The sequence below is a fragment of the Equus caballus genome, chromosome 1 (assembly GCF_041296265.1).
Source record: "Equus caballus isolate H_3958 breed thoroughbred chromosome 1, TB-T2T, whole genome shotgun sequence".
NCBI classification, from domain to species: Eukaryota; Metazoa; Chordata; class Mammalia; order Perissodactyla; family Equidae; genus Equus; species Equus caballus.
The window spans coordinates 158,381,104-158,402,493 of NC_091684.1; the positions used below are offsets into that span (position 1 = coordinate 158,381,104).

Here is a 21,390-nt window from a genome sequence, read left to right on the forward strand (position 1 = left end):
GGCGCTCAAGGAATTACAAAGCTACTTTTAATACTTTGGGGTGAGCCCCACAGGAATAAAAAACACTGGGAAAGGGTAACCCCCTCACCCCCAGGAGTGGCCCAGGGGGAGAGAGGCTACCTGAGGGGAAGGAAGCACAAAAGGGACCCGCTGCAGACTCAGGGCAAAGGGAATGCCATCGGTGCTGGGACCTGTGAGCACTACAGGAGAAAACGCGAGCGTGGTGGGACTGGCTCCAGGCACACAGGCGAAGGGCAAGAGGGTTGGACACGAAGCCACAAAGCTACTTGGGTTCCTCCTTCTTCTCGTTTGCCTTTTTCTGCTTCTGCTGCATGATCTCCGAGTCCCTGGGGGTAGAGATGATGGGGCACTGGGAGGTACCAGAGGGCAAAAAGGACAAGATGCAGGGGGATGAAGGGCACAAGGATAAGATGGAAGTGGATGGGACAAAATTCAGCGTGTGGCTGCTGTATTCCCACCCTAGGAGAACAAGAAGAAGAGAGCTGAGGCTCAAAAGGCAATCAGTCTCTATCTGGCTGTCGCCCAACGGGTCAGAAGTCTGGCCACAGAGGCCCAAGTCTATTCTGTGCTGGGTACCACACCCAGCAACACCAGTGAGAAGGCTGGGAGATGGGAGGAGAAACAAACAGCAAGGAGGGCCAAAAGTACCAGGCTGTCATAACCACTACTGCATTTGAAATGTGAAGCTCCCTGCCCTTGCCCTTAAGGTCAGACCCAGGGGCACTCAGAAATCAGACCGAGGGCAGGCACCCGCCCCAGACCCTTCCTGTAAGGCTGTGAGCTAACAATTTGGAGGGTGGGGAGGAAATAAAACCCTAGAGGAAGCAATGTACTCTGCCCCTCACGACTAGTCCACATGTAAGCCCTGAGGTAGCTCTTTCCTGGTACAACCCTCGGTCTAACCCAGGTCGCACCCCTCCCCAGCCCTCCCCTCCCTGGGGCTACCTCTGCTTGCGGGCGGCAGCAGAAAGCCCGTCATCTCGGCGCTTTCCCTTAACCGAGTCGCTCTGCTTTTTCATATTCTTCTGGCGGGCGAGCTCGCGCTGGTTACCGCCTAAAGAAAGAAGGTAAAAGGTGAGTCCGGAGGCCTTTCCGGCCACACACTGGCGACCCTGCTCCCTCACCCGGACACTGGTAGGGTCCAACACTTCATTGCCCGGGCCCCGACTCCGGCCCATTTCGGGTCCTAGGCTGCTGACCGGGGGGGAGGGGGCCGGCGAGCTGCCACGGGGCAGGTCACACTGCGGGGTGGAGGGCGGACAGTCCCGAGGAGCCTGCTACAGGCGTGTTCCGAGTTTCGGGGCGGCCCGGGAGCCTAGACAGGTGGAGGTGGTGTGTGTGGACGGTTTAGGGTCTGTGTGGGGGATGGGCTGGGACGCGGGGCAGGGGCTCTGCGCCTATCACAGCGCACAGGGCTTCTCACCACACCGCAGAAGGTCGGGGAGGGCCTCTGCCTGACTTGAGGGGGGGTTCTCAAGAAGTGGCGGTGGGCAGAGGGCCGATTTCCGGGCGCCGAGTGTGAAAGGTGCTAAAGAGCGCTCCCTGAGAAAGGCCTCGCTGGGGAGGCCAAGAGGAGGTCAATGGCAGGACTCGGCAGTGGTGTTCGGGGCGGACGGGGAGAAAAGGGCAAGGGGAGGGGGTCTCGGTGCTCACGGGTCATGGCGACGGCAGCGGCTCCGGCCTGCCTCCGTTGCGTCCCCTCGTTCAGTCCGACGTTGCAGGCCCCGCCCCTTTCTCGCAGCGTAACGAAGTCGTCCTTTTCTCCCCGCCCCTTCGCGCCCGGGCGCCGGCTCCCATTGGACACGAAGAAACACGTGGGGCCGTGGGCCACGCTCGAACCCAGGAGGATGCGGGGGGGTAGGTTCGCAGGCCGAGCGCGCTGCGTGGGGCGGGGCTTCCCGGGCGAGGCGTTGGGTCGGGCGGGGAGAAAGTAGGCCGGGTCACGTGGGCAGGGTGGGGGTGGAGGGGCGCGGCTGGCGATGTGGCGCTCCCGCGGGCTCGAGCACGTGACCTGGGAGAGTGACCTCATACGTGGACGGTTTGAGACGCTGACAAACGCCCAGAAGGAACGTTGTGGAAAGGAGGGGCGCTTCGCGGGGGCCGAAACTGTTAGCAGGTTTCTGGGACTAAGCTTGGCCATGATACTTAGGATACCCCGACCACCACCTATTTGGACCCTTGAGTTGTTCCCGTAATCATGTAAAATCATGTACAAAACGCAACTTTAGAAACCCCCTTCCAGCCACATTGTCCCGCTACCCCAAACCCCTCCAATATAGAAAATCGGAACCACAGCCCTTATGTCCTAAAACTTTGGTCCTGCTCGTTTCCCACAGAAACTTTGTGAAGATGCAGTAGCATGGAAGTATTGGAGGACCCCAAAACAATTGGATCACGGACCTAAGAGATTGGGAATCGCATATACTATGTCCCTTTCTGCCTCTGGACGTTCCCCCACTGTATTGTCTCCACCAGACACACCTGACTTGCAAGAGGCGGGTGAATAGGGCAAAACGTTTAGGTTTCACACCAAACTCCTCATTCTCAGCTCCGTTAATCTTCCGTCTATAAGACTGCCCACCCGTCCTGAGTAATTCATTGGATAAAAGAGAAATGCTTAGGAAACATCACAGGAAAGGATTGGTTGTCAATTTTAACTTGTGATTCTATCCAGCTAGCGCCCGTAGCTAATCTGGCTGAGGCTGGAACTTCAAACGGGCTTCCCCCTCAATCTAGAACTAATGGGACGGCAGTAAACCTCAGTCAGTACTCTCCTTACAATTTTTGTCACGCCCAAGTATCACTTGAACTATTGTCTATTACTTAAAATTTTTGTATTTATTTTGAATTTAACTTTATATTCCTTTAGTAAATTTAAAATCAGTATTACCAGCCCAGAAACACAAAGTAACTATAAAAAATAAATACAATTAAAATGAAATATATTAAATTCTACCAAAATAATATCATTGTCAAAAGTGCTGAGCCTGTGGCCTGCCCTCTCTTTCTTAAAAAGAGAAATTAACAAGTGTTAGGTAATAAGGCATGTCTTCCAAATCGAAGCTTTCTCTTGATATAATCAGAAGATTGAAAAACGTTTAATTTTTGTACTTTCAATATTATTTAATGCTATGTCTCTATACTAACTACAATTACTTTTCATACCACCAGTAGCACATACCCCACCCTTTGGTACATACAAAATGTAATAGACCCATGTGTGGTGTACAAGTCCTGACTCTTACTGGATTTGATTTTGGACACTTAATTTTCTCTGTGCTTCAATTCCTTTATATGAAAAATGGGAATAATATCTACCCCTTAGTGTTGTGGAAAAGATTCATATAGATTACTTGATATAAAGGGCTTGGCCCATAGCAGGCATTCAGCTAATGTCTCCTGCATCTCCCTTCTTCAAGTCCTAAAGCTTCTTCTTCCTTCCCCAAATTCCTCTAACCCTTCTCTGGTACCCAGTCTCTGAAATGATTCCTCCTAATGATTCCTCCCTCCTGGTGTTCACATCCTGTGTAGTCCTCTCTCACACTGAATCAGGGTTGGTCTGTGTGACCAATCGAATGTGGCAGAAGTGGTGCCTGCCAGGTGGCACAGCGGTTAAGTGCACACGTTCTGCTTCAGTGGCCCTGGGTTCGCCGGTTCGGATCCTGGTTGCAGACATGGTGCCACATGGCAAGCCATGCTGTGGCAGGCATCCCACATATAAAGTACAGGAAGATGGGCACAGATGTTAACTCAGGGCCAATCTTCCTCAGCAAAAAGAGGAGAATTGGCAGCAGTTAGCTCAGGGCTAATCCTCCTCCCCCCCCAAAAAAAAAAGAATATGGCAGAAGTGATGGTATGTCACTTCTGATGCTAAATCATAAAAGACATTGTGGCTTCTGCTTTCCTCTCTCTCTTGGATCACTGACTCTGGGAGGAGCCAGCTGCCATGTCGGGAGGAGCCAGCTGCCATGTCATGAGGAGAGGCCTACATGGTGAAGAACTGAAGCTGCTGGCCAAAAGCCAGGGGGGAAAGAAAATACTTCCATTTAAACACAGCACAGAGTTGAGAGTTAGGGAACAAATTAGAGAGAATGAGAACCCAGGGATCTGAAACAGAGAAGGCCATGAGGCAGGGTTTAGGGACCCTAGATATAAAGTGAGAAAGATGAGGAAACTGGACTTGAAGGATGGGGACATCACCTGCAGACCGACAGCAACAGTCTGACCACAATTCGTGAGAAGAATTTGGGCTATTTGGCTTCCCAGCCCTGGGTTCCCAGTGGAGCCAAGCCACGTGGGTCCCCTTGCATGTAGAGAGACCACAGAACTGATCCCATAGGGAAAGCCAAACCAGCCAGAGATGAGTGAAATAGTGTAGGATGAGGAAGCAAGTTTTCTTTGGCACCTGCTACCTCCTTATCAACTCAAGCAGCTCAGGTGGGTGAGAGATTGGAACAACCCTGTAACCAGTCTTTTCTTAGCAACTTACCTAGCCTACCCCCATGCCCAAGAGTCTGTTTCCAGTTCTATCAGGACCTAGACTAGTTGCCACATCCCCAGTTTAATTTTTCCAGGAGTTGCCAAAAAAATTCATTCTTTCAACAAATATTCATTACATTGTACACCAATTATGTGCCAACTGTTTTATTAGGCATTAGATATACAGGATGAACAAAACATATATATCTCTACATGCATGGAGCATAGTGTAGAGAAGAAACAGCTCTCTCTAATATATATATAGTACATATATATGTATTTCTGTGTATATACTATATATAGTATATGCAAATTGATTGTGATAATTGCTTTGAAGGAAATAACAGATTCTACACAAGGATGATATTCAAAATATTTAACAGGGTGCACAGCATAAGCGCCTACCCATCAAAACAGATGTCAGTGTAATCTGCGTGAAGACTATCTGTGAACGATTCTTCTACCCATCTTGGTACGAAATCATAGTACTGCTGGTTCTATGAAGGGAGTATACCTGTGGATCTCATAGATCCTAACTGATTAGTGAAGTGAAGCAAGTGACATTTGAGCTGAAGCAAAAGGATGAAGAGTTAGCAAGGCCAAGTAAGGAGGGTCAGGGAGAACATTTCAAGAGAGGGAATTGCCTGTATGAAGGCCCTAAGGCCCTCCTCCCTCAGGCCATCCCATCAGGAGCCACAAAGTTAGTGGATAGGTAATAGGCAAGTCACTAATGCCTAGTGAGCAGGGTGGTGTGAAACTAGGTCAGTGAGGTAGGTAGGGCAGTGACATGATCTGAGTTACCACTGCTGATACCACTACTAGCTAACATCAAATGAGTGCTTATTAAGTACACTAAGTGTACTTTTCTTCTTCGAGTCTCACAATGACCTTTTGAGATGTCATCATCGTCTTTCTACCGATTTAGAAACCTTGGTGCAGGCAGGTTAAGTAACTTTCTCAAGGAAACTCAGATAATAAAGGGTGGAGCTGAGAGTCTAACCCGGCCTGTGCTCTTCATCGGCAGGATATAAATTTTGAAGAGATCGCTCTGTGGGAGGAAAATAGATTAGAGCAGATAAATGGAAATGAAGAGACCAGTCAAAAGGCTATCACAGACATGTGGGATGCTGGGCCTCATTTGGTAACAGATAACTGAAATGCAGTTCAGACCTATTTGGGCAAAAAAGGGAATTTTTTTGGTTTACATAACCAAACTGGGGGATGGGCTGGGATGTGGCTGGCTGTAGGGAAAACTAAAACCAGTGCCAGGGGGATTCCTCCAAGTCTGTTTTCTTTACTCTATTTTCTCAGACCCAGATCCCTTGACATGATAGGAAATGGCCACCAATGGTACCTTCCCTCAAATGTCACAGCTTGTCCAAGAGAGACCATCTGAGTCTCTTCCTTTAGTTTCAGTGTTTAAAATCCCAGGACAGGACTCTGATGGGTCAGGTGCCTACCCTTGTGGTGGGAAGGTGAATATCAGGCAGGATATAATGAGAGCAGCCCCCACCAGAATCACATGATTAGTAGGGGGAAGGAACAGGTTTATCGAGGAAAGAGAGTTTGTTCACAAAAGAAGGAGAATGCTAGACAAATAAAACAAAAGATGTCCATTACATGAAGGAAGAGAATATAGCCACTTGGACTGAGATGGCCATGGCAGCAGAAATGGCAAAAGTGTTCAGCTTCAGTATATCTTTTGGAGACTCAGTGAGAGAGGAAGATACTCTTGATTCCTGGGTTCATTCATTTCTTCACCAACTATTAAGTAAACACCTATTATATGTCAGATACTTCTAGGCATTGGTTATATAGTGGTGAATAAAGCAGACATGGTCTCTGACCTCATGAAATTAACACTTTAGCAGAGGAGATCAACAATTTACAGGTAAACAAACCAAATAATATAAAATTACAACTTGTGTTAAGTCTTAAAAGAGAAACAAAGATGTGAGGGTGAAAAATAATGGGAGAGACCCACTTCTGAGGTAACATTTAAACTGAGACCTGAAGCCACTTGTAGGAGAAGTAGATGAGCATTTCAGCAGTTCAGTTGAATCCCTAACATTCCTTACATCCCTCCTTTATGAAGGAAGAGCAAAGCAGTTTTAGGATATTCTCCCCCTCCTCACTATATTCCAAGAATGGTCCTGAATGGCTAAGTCAATCAAAGTAAACTCAACCCTCTTAGTACTGATTGTCTCAGGAACCTAGACCTAAGCTAATTATTGTGTGGTATTCACCTGGTGAAAGTTGTTGGTTCAGGAGTTAGCATTGTGACCTAAATTAGCCTGATTAGACCAAAGGGAAGGACTTCTCTTCCATTGTGAGGGGAGGGACAGTGCTCTCTCCCACTGACTTGAACAAGGAAACTCATAGCTCTGACTTCTCCTGGCTCCTATGAACTTGAAGGGCCAGCCTTAGGTTGAAGCAAAGTGGGTGGCAGAAGGCATCTTGGTCCTTGATGATGCTCTTGGGCCACTGGATACATCAACTGTAACATTTGTTCTACCTCTGAGCTTCCCGCTATGGGAACTACCATATTTCTTTTTTGTTTAAGGTACCTTGAGTCATATTTCAGTTACTTCAGCAAAATACATTTTAATCAATACACAGACAATAGAAACAGCATATGCTAAGGCCCTGAGGTGGGAAAAAGCTTGGATAATTAGATGAATTGTAGGAGTCACATAATGAAAACATCTAGTCATATTATCTTTTGGGGGGGGGGGGGGCGAAGATTAGCCCTGAGCTAATCTGCTGCCAATCTTCCTCTTTTTGCTGAGGAAGACTGGCCCTGAGCTAACATTCGTGCCCATCTTCCTCTACTTTGTATGTGGGACACCTGCCACAGCATGGCTTGCCAAGTGGAAGCATGTCCGCACCCTGGATCTGAACCAGTGAACCCTGGACCGCTGAAGCGGAACATGCGAACTTAGCCACTGCACCACTGGGCCAGACACATATTATCTTAAAGTGCAACCAGCTCTGTCCGTGTATACCAAGCTTCCAGTCAGCTTTCTAGCACCTTGCTTGAAGAGATGAGTGGACAGCCAAGGATCACTGAGCATTGGAGAAAACACTGTTAACATATAAATAGACCAAACAAAACAGAAACAGAAAATAAGCTCTCAGAGGATACAGAAACAATTCCAGGAACAAAAGAAAATGAGAGGGGCAATATAATTAGTAGCCTTAGAGATGAAGAGGATTTTGAACAAAAATAGGGAAACTATAAAAAACATTCAGGGGCCAGCCTGGTGGCACAGTGGTTAAGTTCGTGTGCTGCACTTTGGCAGCCCAGGGTTTGCAGATTCAGATCCCAGGCATGGACCTACACGCCGCTCGTCAAGCCATGGTGTGACAGTGTCCCACATACAAAATAGAGGAAGATTGGCAACAGATGTTAGCTCAAGGCCAATCTTCCTCGCTCAAAAAAAAAAAAATAAAGTTCAGTAGAAGGGTTGGAAGATAAAAGCTGAAGAAATATTCCAGAAAATTGAACAAAAGATAATGTTAGATAATAGGAGAGGACAAAATAAAAAGGTTAGAGAATCAGTTCAGGAGGTGCAATATCTGAATTATATGAGTTTTGAATGAGAGGAAAGTAAATAAAAATAGAGGGGGCCCGTGGAGTGCTCAGCACAAGGAATGAGCAAAGATCTACGCCACCACATATCAGAACACTAGAGTCCAAGAGAAGATCTTAAAGGCTTACGAGACACAAAATAGGTCACATACAAAGGATGAAGAATCAGAGTGACTTCAGCAGCAACACTGGAAGCCAGAAGACAATGGAACAATGTCATCAAATACAGATCTGGAGATCTAAATTAATTAACAACCTAGACTTTTTCACCCAGCCACATGATCAATTAAGAATGAAAATAGAATAAAGACATACAAAGTCTCAAAGGACTTATCTACCATGCATCCCTTTCAGGAAGCTATTGGAGATGTACCTCACCAAAATGAGAGAGTAAACCAAGAAAAAAAGTCATAGGATCCAGGAAAAAGTGTGCCCGACATAGAAGATAAGTGAAGGAAATACCCAGGCTGCTAGTGAAGGGCAATCCCAGGGAGTCAGCTTTGCAGCAGGCTTAGAGAGCAACCATTTCAGACTGGAGCAGGAGGATGAAAGGCTCTGGAGGCATATATCTAAGAAAAAATGGAAACATAAAACTGATAAGTTAGCTGATTGCATTTGAATATATTAAGATGGAGAGTTCCACTTCTAGATGAGAGTATAAGACTTAATTGATAATAAACACATAAATAATTAAGTAAACAAACTAAAAAAGAGATAATTATTAATTTCAGGGGGAAAACATAAAAGAAAGGAAATGTAAACAGTAAACTAAGCATCACAACTTGCAAATAACATTTACACACTCATAAAATGTAAACATTCAATGCTGATCTGACAAAAATAACATTACTACATTAGGAAAATAGAAAGTACATGCATATTTATGGGGAGGATGAGAGAGTTAAGTCCTTATTTTTAAAATAGAAATCAGTGGCTAATATCTGAAACTGAAAAATCCAGAAGTGGGGGCCAGCCCAGTGGCATATCGATCAAGTTCACACTCCGCTTAAGTGGCCTAGCGTTCTTGGGTTCAGATCCTGAGCACAGACCTACACACTGTGCCTCAAGCCATGCTGTGGTGGCATCCCACATACAAAATAGAGAAAGACTGGCGCAGATGTTAGCTCAGGGACAATCTTCCTCAAGCAATAAGAGGAAGATTGGCAGCAGATGTTAGCTCAGGGCCAATTTTCCTCACCAAAAAGAAGAAGAAGAAGAAGAAGAGTCCAGCCTGATGGCACAGTGAGTAAGTTCCCATGTTGAGCTTTGGCGGCCTGGGGTTCACCGGTTCAGATCCCAGGTGTGGACCTAAGCACTGCTTGTCAAGCCATGCTATGGCAGGCGTCCCATATATAAAGAAGAGGAAGATGGGCACGGATGTTAGCTCAGGGCCAGTCTTACTCAGCAAAAAAGAGGAGGATTGGCGGCAGATGTTAGCTAAGGGCTAATCTTCCTCAGAAAAGGAGAAAAGAAATCCAGAAATGGCATGATATTTAGAAAAAGCAATAAGTGCCAGAAGAAACAGTAAAAGAGTTGTAATGTCCTTTAAGCAGTGGGAAGCAGAGATAAGGGGTAAGGATTACTGTTTTTCATTATGTTTTGTATAGAACTTGTATGAACATGTATAACTTCCATAAAAACAAATAAATAGTAAGTTAAAAACCCAACCATGGTAATGAATGAAATAGCCTAGGAGAGAGTGGAATGAGAAGGAGTCTAGGTACTGATCTCTTAAGAACTGTTCGTTACGTGTCACTAGCTGTCCTGATGTAGAAGAGTATGGGCTGCTAACGTGGCATGACCTCACGAGTGTGGAAAGAACACGGGCTCTAGAGCCAGGTGGCCTGAGTTCAAATCCTGGCCAGACCACTCGCTGGGATTCTTATGTGCCATGGACCCCTTTGGAAGTCTAATAAGGCCTATGGACCCCTTCTCAGAATAATGTTTTTAAATATATTTTTAAAGATTGGCACCTGAGCTAACAACTGCTGCCAATCTTTTTTTTCTTTCTGCTTTTTCTCCCCAAGTCCTCCCAGTACATAGTTGTATATTTTAGTTGTGGGTCCTTCTAGTTGTGGCATGTGGGACGCCGCCTCAGTGTGGCCTGATGAGCAGTGCCATGTCTGCACCCAGGATCCGAACCAGCGAAACCCTCAGCTGCCAAAGCAGAGTGTGCGAACTTAACCACTCAGCTATGGGGCCAGCTCCTAAATATATTTTCAAAAATACACCCATGGTATTTGTACACTCATGTTTGTAGCAGCATTATTCAAAATAGCCAATAGGTGGAAGCAACACAAATGTCCATTGACAGGTGAATGGACAAGGAAAATGTGATATATATATACAATGGAATTTTATTCAGTTTTAAAAATGTAGGGTAGTACCATGTCTGATACTACCAGGCAAGGGAAACAATAGAAAAAATAAACAAATGGGACTACATCAAACTAAAAAGCTTCTGCACAGCAAAGGAAACCATCAACAATATAAAAAGGCAATCTAACAATTGGGAGATCTTTGCAAACCATATATCTGATAAGGAGTTAATATCCAAAATATATAAAGAACTCATACATCTCAACAACAAAAAACTAACCCAATTAAAAAATGGACAAAAGATCTGAACAGACATTTCTCCAAAGAACATACACAGATAGCCAACAGGCACATGAAAAGATGTTCAACCTCACTCCCATCAAAATGGCTATAATAACAAGACAGGAAACAAGTATTGGAGAGGATATGGAGAGAAGGGAACTCTCATACACTGCTGGTGGGAGTGTAAACTGGTGCAGCCACTATGGAAAACGGTATGGAGATTCCCAAAAAAGTTACAAATAGGGGGCCAGCCCCGTGGCATAGTGGTTAAGTTCACACACTCCACTTCGGCAGCCCAGGGTTCACTGGGTTGGATCCTGGGCACAGACCTGTGCACCACTTATGAAGCCATGCTGTGGCAGGCGTCTCACATGTAAAATGGAGGGAGATGGTCACAGATGTTAGCTCAGGGCCAATCTTCCTCAGCAAAAAGAGGAGGATTGGCAGTGGATGTTAGCTCAGGGCTAATCTTCCTCAAAAAAAAAAAAAATTAAGAACAGAACCATCATATGATCCAGCTATTCCACTGCTGGGTATTTATCCAAAGAACATGAAAACACGAATGCATAAAATTACATGCACCCCTATGTTCATCACAGCATTATTCACAATAGCCAAGACTTGGAAGCAACGTAGGTACCCATCAAGGGACAAAAGGATAAATAAGATTTGGTATATATGCACAATGGAATACTACTCAGCCATAAGAAATGATGAAATCCGGCCATTTGTGACAACATGGATGGACCTTGAGGCTATTATGCTAAGTGAAATAAACCAGAGGGAGAAAGTCAGACACTGATGATCTCACTTATAAGTAAAAGGTAAAAATGATGACAAACCATAGAAACGTGGATTGTATTGGTGTTTACCAGAGGAGAAGGGGGAGGGAGGTAGGTGAATGGGGTAATTAGGCACATGTGTGTGGTGATGGATTGTAATTAGTCTTTGGGTGGTGAACATGATGTAATCTACACAGGAATCGAAATGTAATGAAGTACACCTGAAATTTATATAATGTTATAAACCAATGTTACCACAATAAAAAGAATTAAAAGAAAAAAATGAAGTTATAAGAGAAAATTTTTTTAAACATTAAAAAAATAAAAAGGAAGGAAATCTTGACACGTGCTACAACACGGATGGACCTTGAGGACATTATGCTACGTGAAATAAGCCAGTCACAAAAAGACAAATACTGTATGATTCCACTTATGACGTATCTAGAGTAGTCAAATTCTTAGAAACAGAAAGCAGAAGGATGGTTGCCAGGGGCTGGGAGGAGGGAGAAATGGGGAATTATTGCTTAATGGGTATAGAGTTTCAGTTTTGCAAGATGAAAAGAGTTCTGGAAATTGGTTGCACAACAATGTGAATGTACTTACTACTGAATTGTACACTTAAAAATGATGAAGATAGTAAATATGTATTTTACCACAATTAAAAACTGAAACAAAAATTTTTAAAAATATATGGGATAGGGGACAGCTCTGTGGCATAGTGGTTAAATTCGGTGCACTCTGGTTTGGTGGCCCAGGTTCATGAGTTCTGATCCCAGGCATGGAACTACACCACTTGTCAGCCATGCTGTGGTGGCAACCCACATACGAAATAGGGGAAGATTGGCACAGATGTTATCTCAGGGCTAATGTTCCTCAAGCCAAAAAAGAGGAAAACTGACAACAGATGTTAGCTCAGGGCTAATATTCCTCAGCAAAAAAAGAATAATAAATAAATAAATAAGATAAAGGAAAACAATTATATTCAAATACAGTTATAAAAATATTAAAATGTTTGTCATATAGTAATAGGGTGTTTTTATCAATGCATTAAATAAAAAGATCTAGAGGAAAGTCTAATAACGATTATAATTATAAAGTGGTGATGAATGCAAATCATATTTGGATATCTCTCCAACAATTGTAATGTGAAATGAAAATATCCATTGTTTCTGTTGGTGGGAACATCACAGGTATTGCCAGTACCAGTGGTTTGTTGCCTACATTCATAATCAAAGGATATGTTAAATTTCGGTTAGAGGTTGGTGAAAATAAAGGTGTAATCTTTTCCCTCCCAAGTTCACAGAATCTCTGAATTCTATGATCTTCAGAGCCAGGTTCAGAACCTCTGCCTGTGACCTTGGATAACCACTTCGCTTCTCCAAGTCTCAGTTTTCTCATCAGGCCATAGTGTTGGACACGTGCCTAACTCATTCACTCTCGCACTTCTAGGCAATTATGTCACACCATTTTCATACCTCAACCCCCATCGCTCCTCCCTTATCCTCTCTCTCAGTTGCTCCCTACTTCACTGAGAAAATTGAAGCAATCAGAAGAGAACTTCCACAGATTCCCACCACATCTACACCTTCGCTGCCTGTGTAGCCTGTTCCCATGGATGAACTGCCCACACTCCTATGGAAAGCAAATCTTGAATAGACCCCACCCTCTCTAACCTCCACCACTCCAGCAATCCTCTCCTCTCTCCTACATCATCAAAGTTTTAGGAATATTTCGCAAATAATTCCCAGCAGCATATAAACATGCTATTTCTCCCACAGTAAAAACCTTCTCTTGATCCTGTTTCCCCCAACAATTAACTCACTATTTCTTTGCCCCCATATTTGGCAAAACTCAAGTTTCTTATATTCTCTGTATATTCCTTTTCTACCATTTTCTTTACACCTAATCCCATCAGGCTTTCATCTCATATCACCAGAACTGCTCTTGGTAAGTTTACCAATGAACCCACATTGTTAAATCCAGTGGTCAATTCTTTTTTTTTTTAATAACAATTTTATTGAGCTATAATTCATATACCATACAATTCACCCATTTGAAGTGTAGTGTCCAATTTAATGGGTTTTAGTATATGCACAGAAATGTGCAACCATCACCACTGTCAATTTTAGAACATTTTCATCACAATGTCAATTCTTAATCTTCCTTTTACTCGGCCTATCAACAGCATTTGACAGTCGATCGATCCCTTCTCCTTGAAACATTTTCTTCACTTAGCTTTCAGGATATCACACTCTTTTGGTGCTCTTCCTTCCTCACTAGCCAGCCCATTTCAATTGGCTTTGCTTTCTTTCTCCCTGACCTCTTTATAGAGATTGGAGGGCCTTGGGGTGTAATCTTTCAGGCTCTTCTCTATCTTCTGGGTGATCTCATCCAGTTTTGTGGCTTTAAGTACCATCTATGTTAGTACCACCAAGTTTACATCTCCAGCCCAGACATCTTTCACCATTTCCAAACTCGTGCATACAACTGCCTGCTCCACATCCCCATGTGGAGTCTACTAGACAACTCAACGTGTTCAGAACTAACCCTGTTCCACCTGCAGTCTTCCCTACCTCCGTTGATGACAATTTCATCATTCTAGGTGTTCTGGTCAAAAATCCTAGAGTCATCCTTGATGCTATTTCTCTCTCACATACCACATTCAGTCCATCAGGAAATCTTGTCCTCAATAGATCCAGAACTCTGTCTTTCTGTCACCTCTGCTACCCCGTGGTACAAGCCGCCACCACCATCTCCAGCTTGGATTACTGCAATGGCCTCCTAACAGGTCATGCTGCTTTTATCCTTGTTCCCCTACAGTCTATTCTTAACACAGCAACCAGAGTGATCCTTTTAAAATAGAAGTGACTTCATGTTACTTCTCTGCTCAAAACCCTGCAGTGACTCCCCATTTCATTCAAAGTAAAAGCCAAAGTCCTTACAATGGCCCAGAAGGCTCTTCATGACTTGATCTGCTCCTGCTCCCTAACCTTCTGGACTTCATTTCTTACTACTCTCCCCTTCACTCACTTTGTTCCAGTTGCACTGGCCTCAACTTTTCCTCAAAAACTCCAGGCACACTTCTGACTTATAGAGTTTGTGCTGGCTAGTCTCTCTGTCTGGAAAGCATTTTCTCCAACTGTATAGCTTGGCCTCACCTCCTTTAGGCATTGCTTAAATTTAATCTCCTCCAGAAGGCCTTCTCTGGCGTCTTACTTAATGTACAGTCAACCCTCTCTAGCTCCACCCTCCTCTACTTCCTCCTCTGCTATTTCCAAAGTCTGTTACCTTGCTCTATTTTTTCCTATAGCACTTGTCACCTTTAAACATACACTATATTTCTTTTTTTTTTTTTTTAAAGATTGGCACCTGAGCTAACAACTGTTGCCAATCTTTTTTTTTTCCTTCCCAAATCCCCCCAGTACATAGTTGTATATTCTTCGTTGTGGGTCCCTCTAGTTGTGGCATGTGGGACGCCACCTCAACGTGGCCTGACAAGCAGTGCCATGTCCAGGCCCAGGATCCCAACCAGGGAAACCCTGGGCCGCCGAAGCCGAGCACGTGAACTTATCCACTTGGCCATGGGCCGGCCCACACTATATTTCTTACAGTTATTTCTTGGGTGTGTTTATAATGTCTCCTTCCTCTCTAGAATGTAAGTTCTCCCAAGGCAAGAATCTGCTCATTGACGTATCCCAAGGATCTAGTAAAATGTCCGGTACAGAGTGAGTGCTCAATAAATATTTGTTGAATGAATGAATGAAAAATGTGGATAATAATACCTACTCTAAAAAAGGGTATTGTAGGGATTAAATAACATGCAAAGATCCTGACACGTAATGGACACCTAACAAAAGTTAGATTCCTACCTCCCTCCTCCCTTCCCCAAGTATCTTCCTCAGTTGCCTCCCCTTATGGCACTGCTCCTTCCCTCCTCTCCAGAAATTTTCACCATTCTAGTCTCTCCTTTGAATTTAAATCCAGGAAAATCCAACAAAAGGCCACAGATGTCATCTGAGAAGAAAAGGAACCCTGGGAGACCAGCTTTACCAATTACCATAACTGTTTATCAAATTAGCAAATTGTCACCCAGAGAAGCAGAGAGCCCTGAGGAGATGGACAGGTAAATGTTTTTGTTGTTGGAGTTGGAGGTTTATTGCAGTGATTTTTTTTTTTAAGATTTTGTTTTTCCTTTTTCTCCCCAAAGCCCCGCGGTACATAGTTGCATATTTTTAGTTGTGGGTCCTCCTAGTTGTGGCATGTGGGATGCTGCCTCAACATGCCATGATGAGCGAGCAGTGCTATGTCCGCGCCCAGGATCCGAACCGGGGAAACCCTGGGCCGCCCAAGCAGAGCCCGCAAACTGAACCACTCGGCCACTGGGCCAGCCCCTGCAGTGAGTTTTAAAGTCAACTTTATTGAGGTAAAATTTACATACAGTAAAATGTACACATTTTGATTGTACAATGTGATGAGTTGTGACAAATGTATAGGTGACTTGATTTCGGGTGGAGGGCATTAAGGTCACCTGGGATTATATAGGTCCAGGGATTTAGCAGAGGGATCCTGGCTAGGAAAGAGAACATCACCAGGGCTCTTGGGAAACAAACCCAAATAGGGACAAGTGGAGACACCAAAGGTCAACTGAGATTGGTCCTGTGGTCTCACTGCACCAGGATCTGGACCTCTGGAATGTCTGGCAACTTTGTGGCACCTCTTGGCCCTCCACAGGGAGTGAGCCAGCTCCGTTTCACAACAATCTCACGTGTTTAGGCTAGGAAGGGACACCTGGGACTGAGTCCTCCCTTTACTCTGCCCTGCAATTCTCCTGCCATCACCCATGCCCCCCATCCACGCCCACCGGTGGGGGGCGCTCCAGCCAAACGTCACCGCTGCCACGACGTCCACGGGGCCCGATTTTCTCTCCAGCTTTCGTTAGAAACCAGCTTCGGGTCCGCAGCAGTGCCGTGGGCGGGAAAAAGCAAAAGCGCTGCGCCAGGTGTAGGCGTTAGGAATCCCCATTCGGGTGTGCCATCCTCCGGTCCCTGGGGCCTCTTGCCCTCCGAGGCGAGACCGGCTGAGCCCGCCCAGCAACCAGGCCCTCTCTCCCGCCCCTCTGCGTCTAAAACCCTCTAAGGTTGCAGGTTCAGCTACGCTTAGAAACGGCAACTCTGAGTTAAGGTTGGCTGGAGAAACTGAGGCAGGACTGGAGATTCTGGGTGAGGGTTCTGAAGCTGGCCGCAGACTTTCGCCCCGGAACTGGGATAGCCCCTTCCAAAAGCCCAAGCGGTGCATGCCACGCCAAGAAGAAACCGCTGGGGTCCGCACGAACGTCTGGGGGAGAGCGAAGCGCCTCCTAGGCGGCTGGGAAACCTCAGGGGTGGCTGGCTGTGGGTGGGGCTGTGGGTGGGGTCCTGGCGGAGGGCGGGGCCGACCTGGGCTACAGGGCGTGCCAGCCTAGCCCGGCACAGCGGAGGTAGAGGTGGTGGCCCGCGCCTGGGGCTCCGGTTCTGCTTGCGCTCGACCTCGTGGCCATGGAGGGATCCCAGGAGCTTCTGAGTGGGAAGCTCCGGCTCTGCTTCAGCCCCGCTGCCCGGACCAGCCTCCTGCTGCTCAGGCTCAACGACGCGGCGATGCGGGCGCTGCAAGAGTGTCAGCGCCAACAGGTGCGACCGGCCCCGGGCCCCATCTTCCCTAGCCCCCACCCCTTGGGACCTCGGGCCTCAGCCGGCGACCCTGGCTAAGGAACCTGGGGATGGAGAACGGCATCCGTGGGCTCCGGCCTCCCCACCTTTACAAGTGAAGCCCATGAGGCAGGTCCTCCGGGCACCCGACGCTGGATCCTGGGGCCGCCGCTTCACCTGCGCTCAGCTCGCGTCTGTGCTCTCCCCTCAGGTTCGGCCAGTGATCGCTTTTCAAGGCAATCGAGGGGTAAGTGCGGGCCTGCGGTGTGTGAAGGAGGTGGGGTGCCGGGAGGACAGACGTGGGCTCCGGGAAGGTATGGTCAAGGCGGGAGGCTGAGAGCAGTCACGGTGAGAGGAAGTTCTGAGAACTGCACCCCGAGTCGGGTGAAGGTGCTGCTGGGGTTGTGGTCCCACAGGAGGCTGCGGTTGAGGAGACTGTGCCGTCTCAGCCTGCTGGGGAACTCAGGCCCAGCTGCACCTGGTGTGCTAACGAGCCCCATGGGACCCATCTTCGGTCATAGGCTGGCTCAGGAAGGGATGGCATTGGCAGGAGGGGGAGGGGCTGACTTCATGGGCTTATGGTCTCTTTTCACTCCCAGTATTTGAGGCTCCCAGGCCCTGGCTGGTCCTGCCTCTTCTCCTTCATAGTGTCCCAGTGTGGCCAGGAGGGCCCTGGTGGCTTGGACCTTGTGTGCCAACGCCTAGGCAGGTAAGGGGAACCAGGTAGCAGGTAAGAGTTTGTGGAAAGTCCAGGAGGGGGATGTCCAGAGGTGCTTAAAAGTTCTCCACTTTCCTGGGTTTTTTCCACCACCCCTTTCCAGATCTGGGCTTAACCGCCTCCACTGCCTGGGCCCACTCAGGGAGCGCCTCACTATTTGGGCAGCCATGGATTCTATCCCAGCCCCATCTTCAGTTCAGGGACACAACTTGACTGAAGATGCCACAGATCCTGAGAGTTGGCAGAACATGGGAGACTATTCTGAAGGAGACACAGATTCACAGCCAAAAATGGCACTAGACGAGGTGAGGCCAGAAACTGCAGGGAGTTGGGATAAGGTGGGGCAAAGCCTGAAGCCCAGGGAGCCAAGTGCCCCTGCCACTTTCCCCACCAGGTGCCAGATCCACTGGCAAGCAGCCAAGGACAGTCACTCCCAGGATCCTCAAGGGAACACATGGCACAGTGGGAAGTGAGGTACTTGAGGTAGGGTGGGACTAACCTAAGAAGCCCTGGTATTGTCTTCCTGTCTAATCTCCACCCTAAGTGTTGTAATAAGAGATCTAGCCCATTTCCTACTCCGGTCTTCATCTCTCCCATCCTTTCTTCAAATATCCTAGGAACCAGACCCATCTACCAAACAGAGATCCTCATCAGGCACTGCCTTCCTCTGCTAGCCAAAAACATCTGGGCAAGGTAAGTTGTAATAGCAAGAGTTTTTCAGAGAGAGCTTTGTCCAATCAGGCTAAAATTTAAAAATTGAAAGCCTTCATTTTGAGGCTCCCAAAGCTCATTATATAGGACTTTTCAAGAGAAGGGCCAAATAGGAGGCTCCTGGCTTACTATTTATGTGACAAAGACTTCCCCAACAGAAGCGTCCAGCACCTGCAGGCATTACAGAACTAAAAGAAAAGAGGCTCAGAACTCTGCCTCTAGCTCCAAGTCCCCTACAAGCACTGCCCAGTCAGGACCTACAAGAGGGAGAAGCCTGGGAGCAAGATAAAGATGAAGACATGGGCCCCAGGCTGGAGCACAGTCCCTCAGTTCAAGCAGGTGAGTTAATGAGAGGATAAAACCACCATAGTGGGGAAAAAGGGCCTAAATCACCTTTGTGTCTTCTTGCTTTCTTCCTAGACTCTGAATCCCCAAGCCCTGAAGAGGTACCAGATTACCTCCTGTGAGTCCCCTGCCATTTCATTTTATCAAGCCTTGTCCATATGAGATATTAAGATAAACTTCCTGGGAGCCGGGAGCTTTTGGGGGCAGTGAAACTGAAGGTGACAACTCTCTGCTCCTGGCAGGCAATACAGGGCTATCCACAGTGCAGAGCAGCAACATGCTTATGAGCAAGACTTTGAGACAGATTATGCTGAATATCGCATCCTGCATGCCCGTGTTGGGGCTGCAAGCCAAAGGTTCGTAGAGCTGGGAGCAGAGATCAAGAGAGTTCAGCGAGGAACTCCAGAACACAAGGTAAGCACTGAACCCATGCTGGCTTTCTAACTCTACTAGCCATAAACTCCCTGCTAACTTCCCATAAGCCTGTTTGTTCAGCTACTAAACAAAGTGACAAGCAAGCCTGTTTTGAGAGGAAAATTAGTCTGTATCTTTTGGTAGAATGAGAAGGGAAGTTAGTTCCTTCCCTTAAGAGAACTGGAGCTTTTTTCTCAGTTAAACTTGGTGCTAGCATTTTCTTTATTTCAGGTGCTGGAAGAAAAGATAGTCCAGGAATATAAAAAGTTCAGGAAGGTAAGAAAGATCTGGGAATGGTAGCAAAAAGGTAGAAATGGTGGATTTTTTTTTTTTTGACACATTTTTTTCTCTGCAGCGGTACCCAGGTTACAGGGAAGAAAAGCGTCGCTGTGAGTACCTGCATCAGAAATTGTCCCACATTAAAGGTCTCATCCTGGAGTTTGAGGAAAAGAACAGGGGCAGCTGAAGCTGTCAGAGGGCTCTTGACCCCTCTGCCCAGTGAGACATGAAGGAACAAAGCAGCTATAAACTAAATAGAGTGCAACTGTCTGCTCTTCTCATTGCTGAGTCCATTGTGGCAAGTAGGAAAGCTGCTCTAGGTTCTTAAGGTTTGATTTTCATTGTTGCTATATTTTTTTAGGGTTTGGGCACAGTGCCAAGACTTCAGAGCTATGCCCAGGAGACTAGGAAAAGTAGCACAGATTTGGCTTCTTCACTTTTAGTTCAGCCATGTCATTTTCAAATCCTGAGAAATTACACCATTTCTAGGACAAGATACCTTGAGGACATTAGAATTTAGCATGGTAGCCTCCCTAAAGAAACAATAATGAAAACTTTTGGTAACATGACTAAAGGAACTTGTAATACACCTGGATATAATGGGAAAGGGCTTGGGTGTTACCCATGTACTGAAAGTTAATCTTTTTATAAACATGGCCAAGAAAATAAAACTGATTGCCTCTGTGTCCTTTGTACAAGTTTATATGCTTTCCTTAAATCCTCCAAGGCAGTAGTTCTTACCCCTGGCTGTATATCTGAACCACTTCTGGGGCTCTCTCAAAAACTAGATCCCCAGCCCCCAGCCGAGGTCTTATGAATTAGAATCTCCAAGATTATAGTTAGGCATCTTTACTTTTTGAAAGCACTATGGATGATTCTGATATATATTTTGCTGTAAGCCTCTACCAAATCCATCTTATAATTGACCACTAGAGATTACAGTAGGAATAAAGTTCTCATTTTCCAAACATACAGGTTGGGAATCACCCACAATTAGGGTTCCTGTCTGCAATTATCCAGTGACTGAAAAATATAACTTTGAACAGTATTTGGATTTACTCCCAAAAAGGAAGAGGGAAGTGGTTTAATTCATTTGAACAAAACATCACACCAGTCCTATCCTTTTCGTTCCTCACTGTTGCAGAACAAAGTAGATACTTCATTCACAACCAGGAATGATCCTGCCTTTCCCAGTTCCACTGGAGAGGGAAGTTAATGGGCCACACCCTGTTCTTTGGGGGAGAGGGCTGCACCCAGCAGTGTGAGCAACTCCTGAAACAACTTGGATGGAACACCAACCTGATGCCACACCCCACACAGGGCATTTCTGGGCAAAGAATAGCCCTTGGGAGGCAAAAATATGCTCAACTGCATGGCAAGGATAAACAGCAACCCATCGTTAGGGCATGGGCAGGGCCAGAAACAGCCCAACAAGAAAGGTCCCTCACCTGTTCTAATCATCAGGCTAGGCACTTAGGCAACAAACATGCAAGGATGGAAAGAGATGAAATTTGGAAAGGATTTACAGGTGATAACTGTGGACCCAGTTAGTTGAAGTCTACAGATGTATTGACCACTATAGTAGCCAGTAGCGCTGTGACTATTTAAATTAATGAAAATTTAAAATGTAGCTCCTAGCCACATTTCAAATGCTCAATAGCTACATGTATCAGACAATGAAGATTACATAACATTTCCTTCATTGCAGAAAGTTCTACTGGTCTAGAGAACCTTTGGTTCTCCATCTCACAGAAAAAAGACAGC

At 46.1% G+C, this 21,390-nt stretch overlaps 2 protein-coding genes, 1 long non-coding RNA gene and 1 other non-coding gene across 6 annotated transcripts; 2 read left to right on the forward strand and 2 right to left on the reverse strand.

The window, feature by feature from the left end:
• Window positions 1–10: 10 nt before the first annotated feature.
• On the reverse strand, window positions 11–2,016 carry SERF2 (small EDRK-rich factor 2). 2 transcript variants are annotated; one of them, XM_005603072.4, is made up of 3 exons: window positions 1,675–2,016; window positions 967–1,075; window positions 11–347 (listed from the first exon to the last, which is right to left on the reverse strand). In XM_005603072.4, the coding sequence occupies exons 1-3, from the start codon at window positions 1,679–1,681 to the stop codon at window positions 284–286; spliced, it is 180 nt and encodes a 59-aa protein (XP_005603129.1). In that variant the 5' UTR covers window positions 1,682–2,016; the 3' UTR covers window positions 11–283. The 2 variants fall into 2 exon arrangements, with proteins under 2 accessions (XP_005603129.1, XP_014589209.1); XM_014733723.3 differs by having other exon boundaries at window positions 11–370; window positions 1,675–1,962.
• On the forward strand, window positions 298–398 carry MIR1282 (microRNA mir-1282). The gene has a single exon (NR_032776.1). It is a non-coding gene; the product is annotated as a microRNA mir-1282 (primary transcript).
• Window positions 963–20,297, forward strand: ELL3 (elongation factor for RNA polymerase II 3). 2 transcript variants are annotated; one of them, XM_001918252.5, is made up of 13 exons: window positions 963–1,095; window positions 15,460–15,598; window positions 15,683–17,141; window positions 17,371–17,406; window positions 17,759–17,868; window positions 17,981–18,182; window positions 18,272–18,351; window positions 18,495–18,570; window positions 18,747–18,927; window positions 19,009–19,051; window positions 19,176–19,347; window positions 19,579–19,623; window positions 19,703–20,297. In XM_001918252.5, the coding sequence occupies exons 3-13, from the start codon at window positions 17,010–17,012 to the stop codon at window positions 19,811–19,813; spliced, it is 1,188 nt and encodes a 395-aa protein (XP_001918287.1). In that variant the 5' UTR covers window positions 963–1,095; window positions 15,460–15,598; window positions 15,683–17,009; the 3' UTR covers window positions 19,814–20,297. The 2 variants fall into 2 exon arrangements, with proteins under 2 accessions (XP_001918287.1, XP_005603133.1); XM_005603076.4 differs by lacking the exons at window positions 963–1,095; window positions 15,460–15,598 and having other exon boundaries at window positions 16,610–17,141; window positions 18,272–18,360.
• Window positions 4,650–14,289, reverse strand: LOC102147798 (uncharacterized). The gene is made up of 3 exons (XR_289011.4): window positions 14,133–14,289; window positions 8,555–8,661; window positions 4,650–5,548 (listed from the first exon to the last, which is right to left on the reverse strand). It is a non-coding gene; the product is annotated as an uncharacterized lncRNA (long non-coding RNA).
• Window positions 20,298–21,390: the final 1,093 nt, after the last annotated feature.

What these genes read in the sequence shown, in the direction of transcription:
- SERF2 (XM_014733723.3), bottom strand. An exon ending in GCTGCCGCCCGCAAGCAGAG is followed by an intron (nt 371 to 966) that starts GTAGCCCCAGGG and finishes GGTACCTCCCAG; the next exon opens with TGCCCCATCATCTCTACCCC.
- ELL3 (XM_005603076.4), top strand. Translation starts at nt 17,010, where the DNA reads ATGGAGGGATCCCAGGAGCTTCTGAGTGGGAAGCTCCGGCTCTGCTTC. An exon ending in AAGAGTGTCAGCGCCAACAG is followed by an intron (nt 17,142 to 17,370) that starts GTGCGACCGGCC and finishes CTCTCCCCTCAG; the next exon opens with GTTCGGCCAGTGATCGCTTT. An exon ending in GTGTGCCAACGCCTAGGCAG is followed by an intron (nt 17,869 to 17,980) that starts GTAAGGGGAACC and finishes ACCCCTTTCCAG; the next exon opens with ATCTGGGCTTAACCGCCTCC.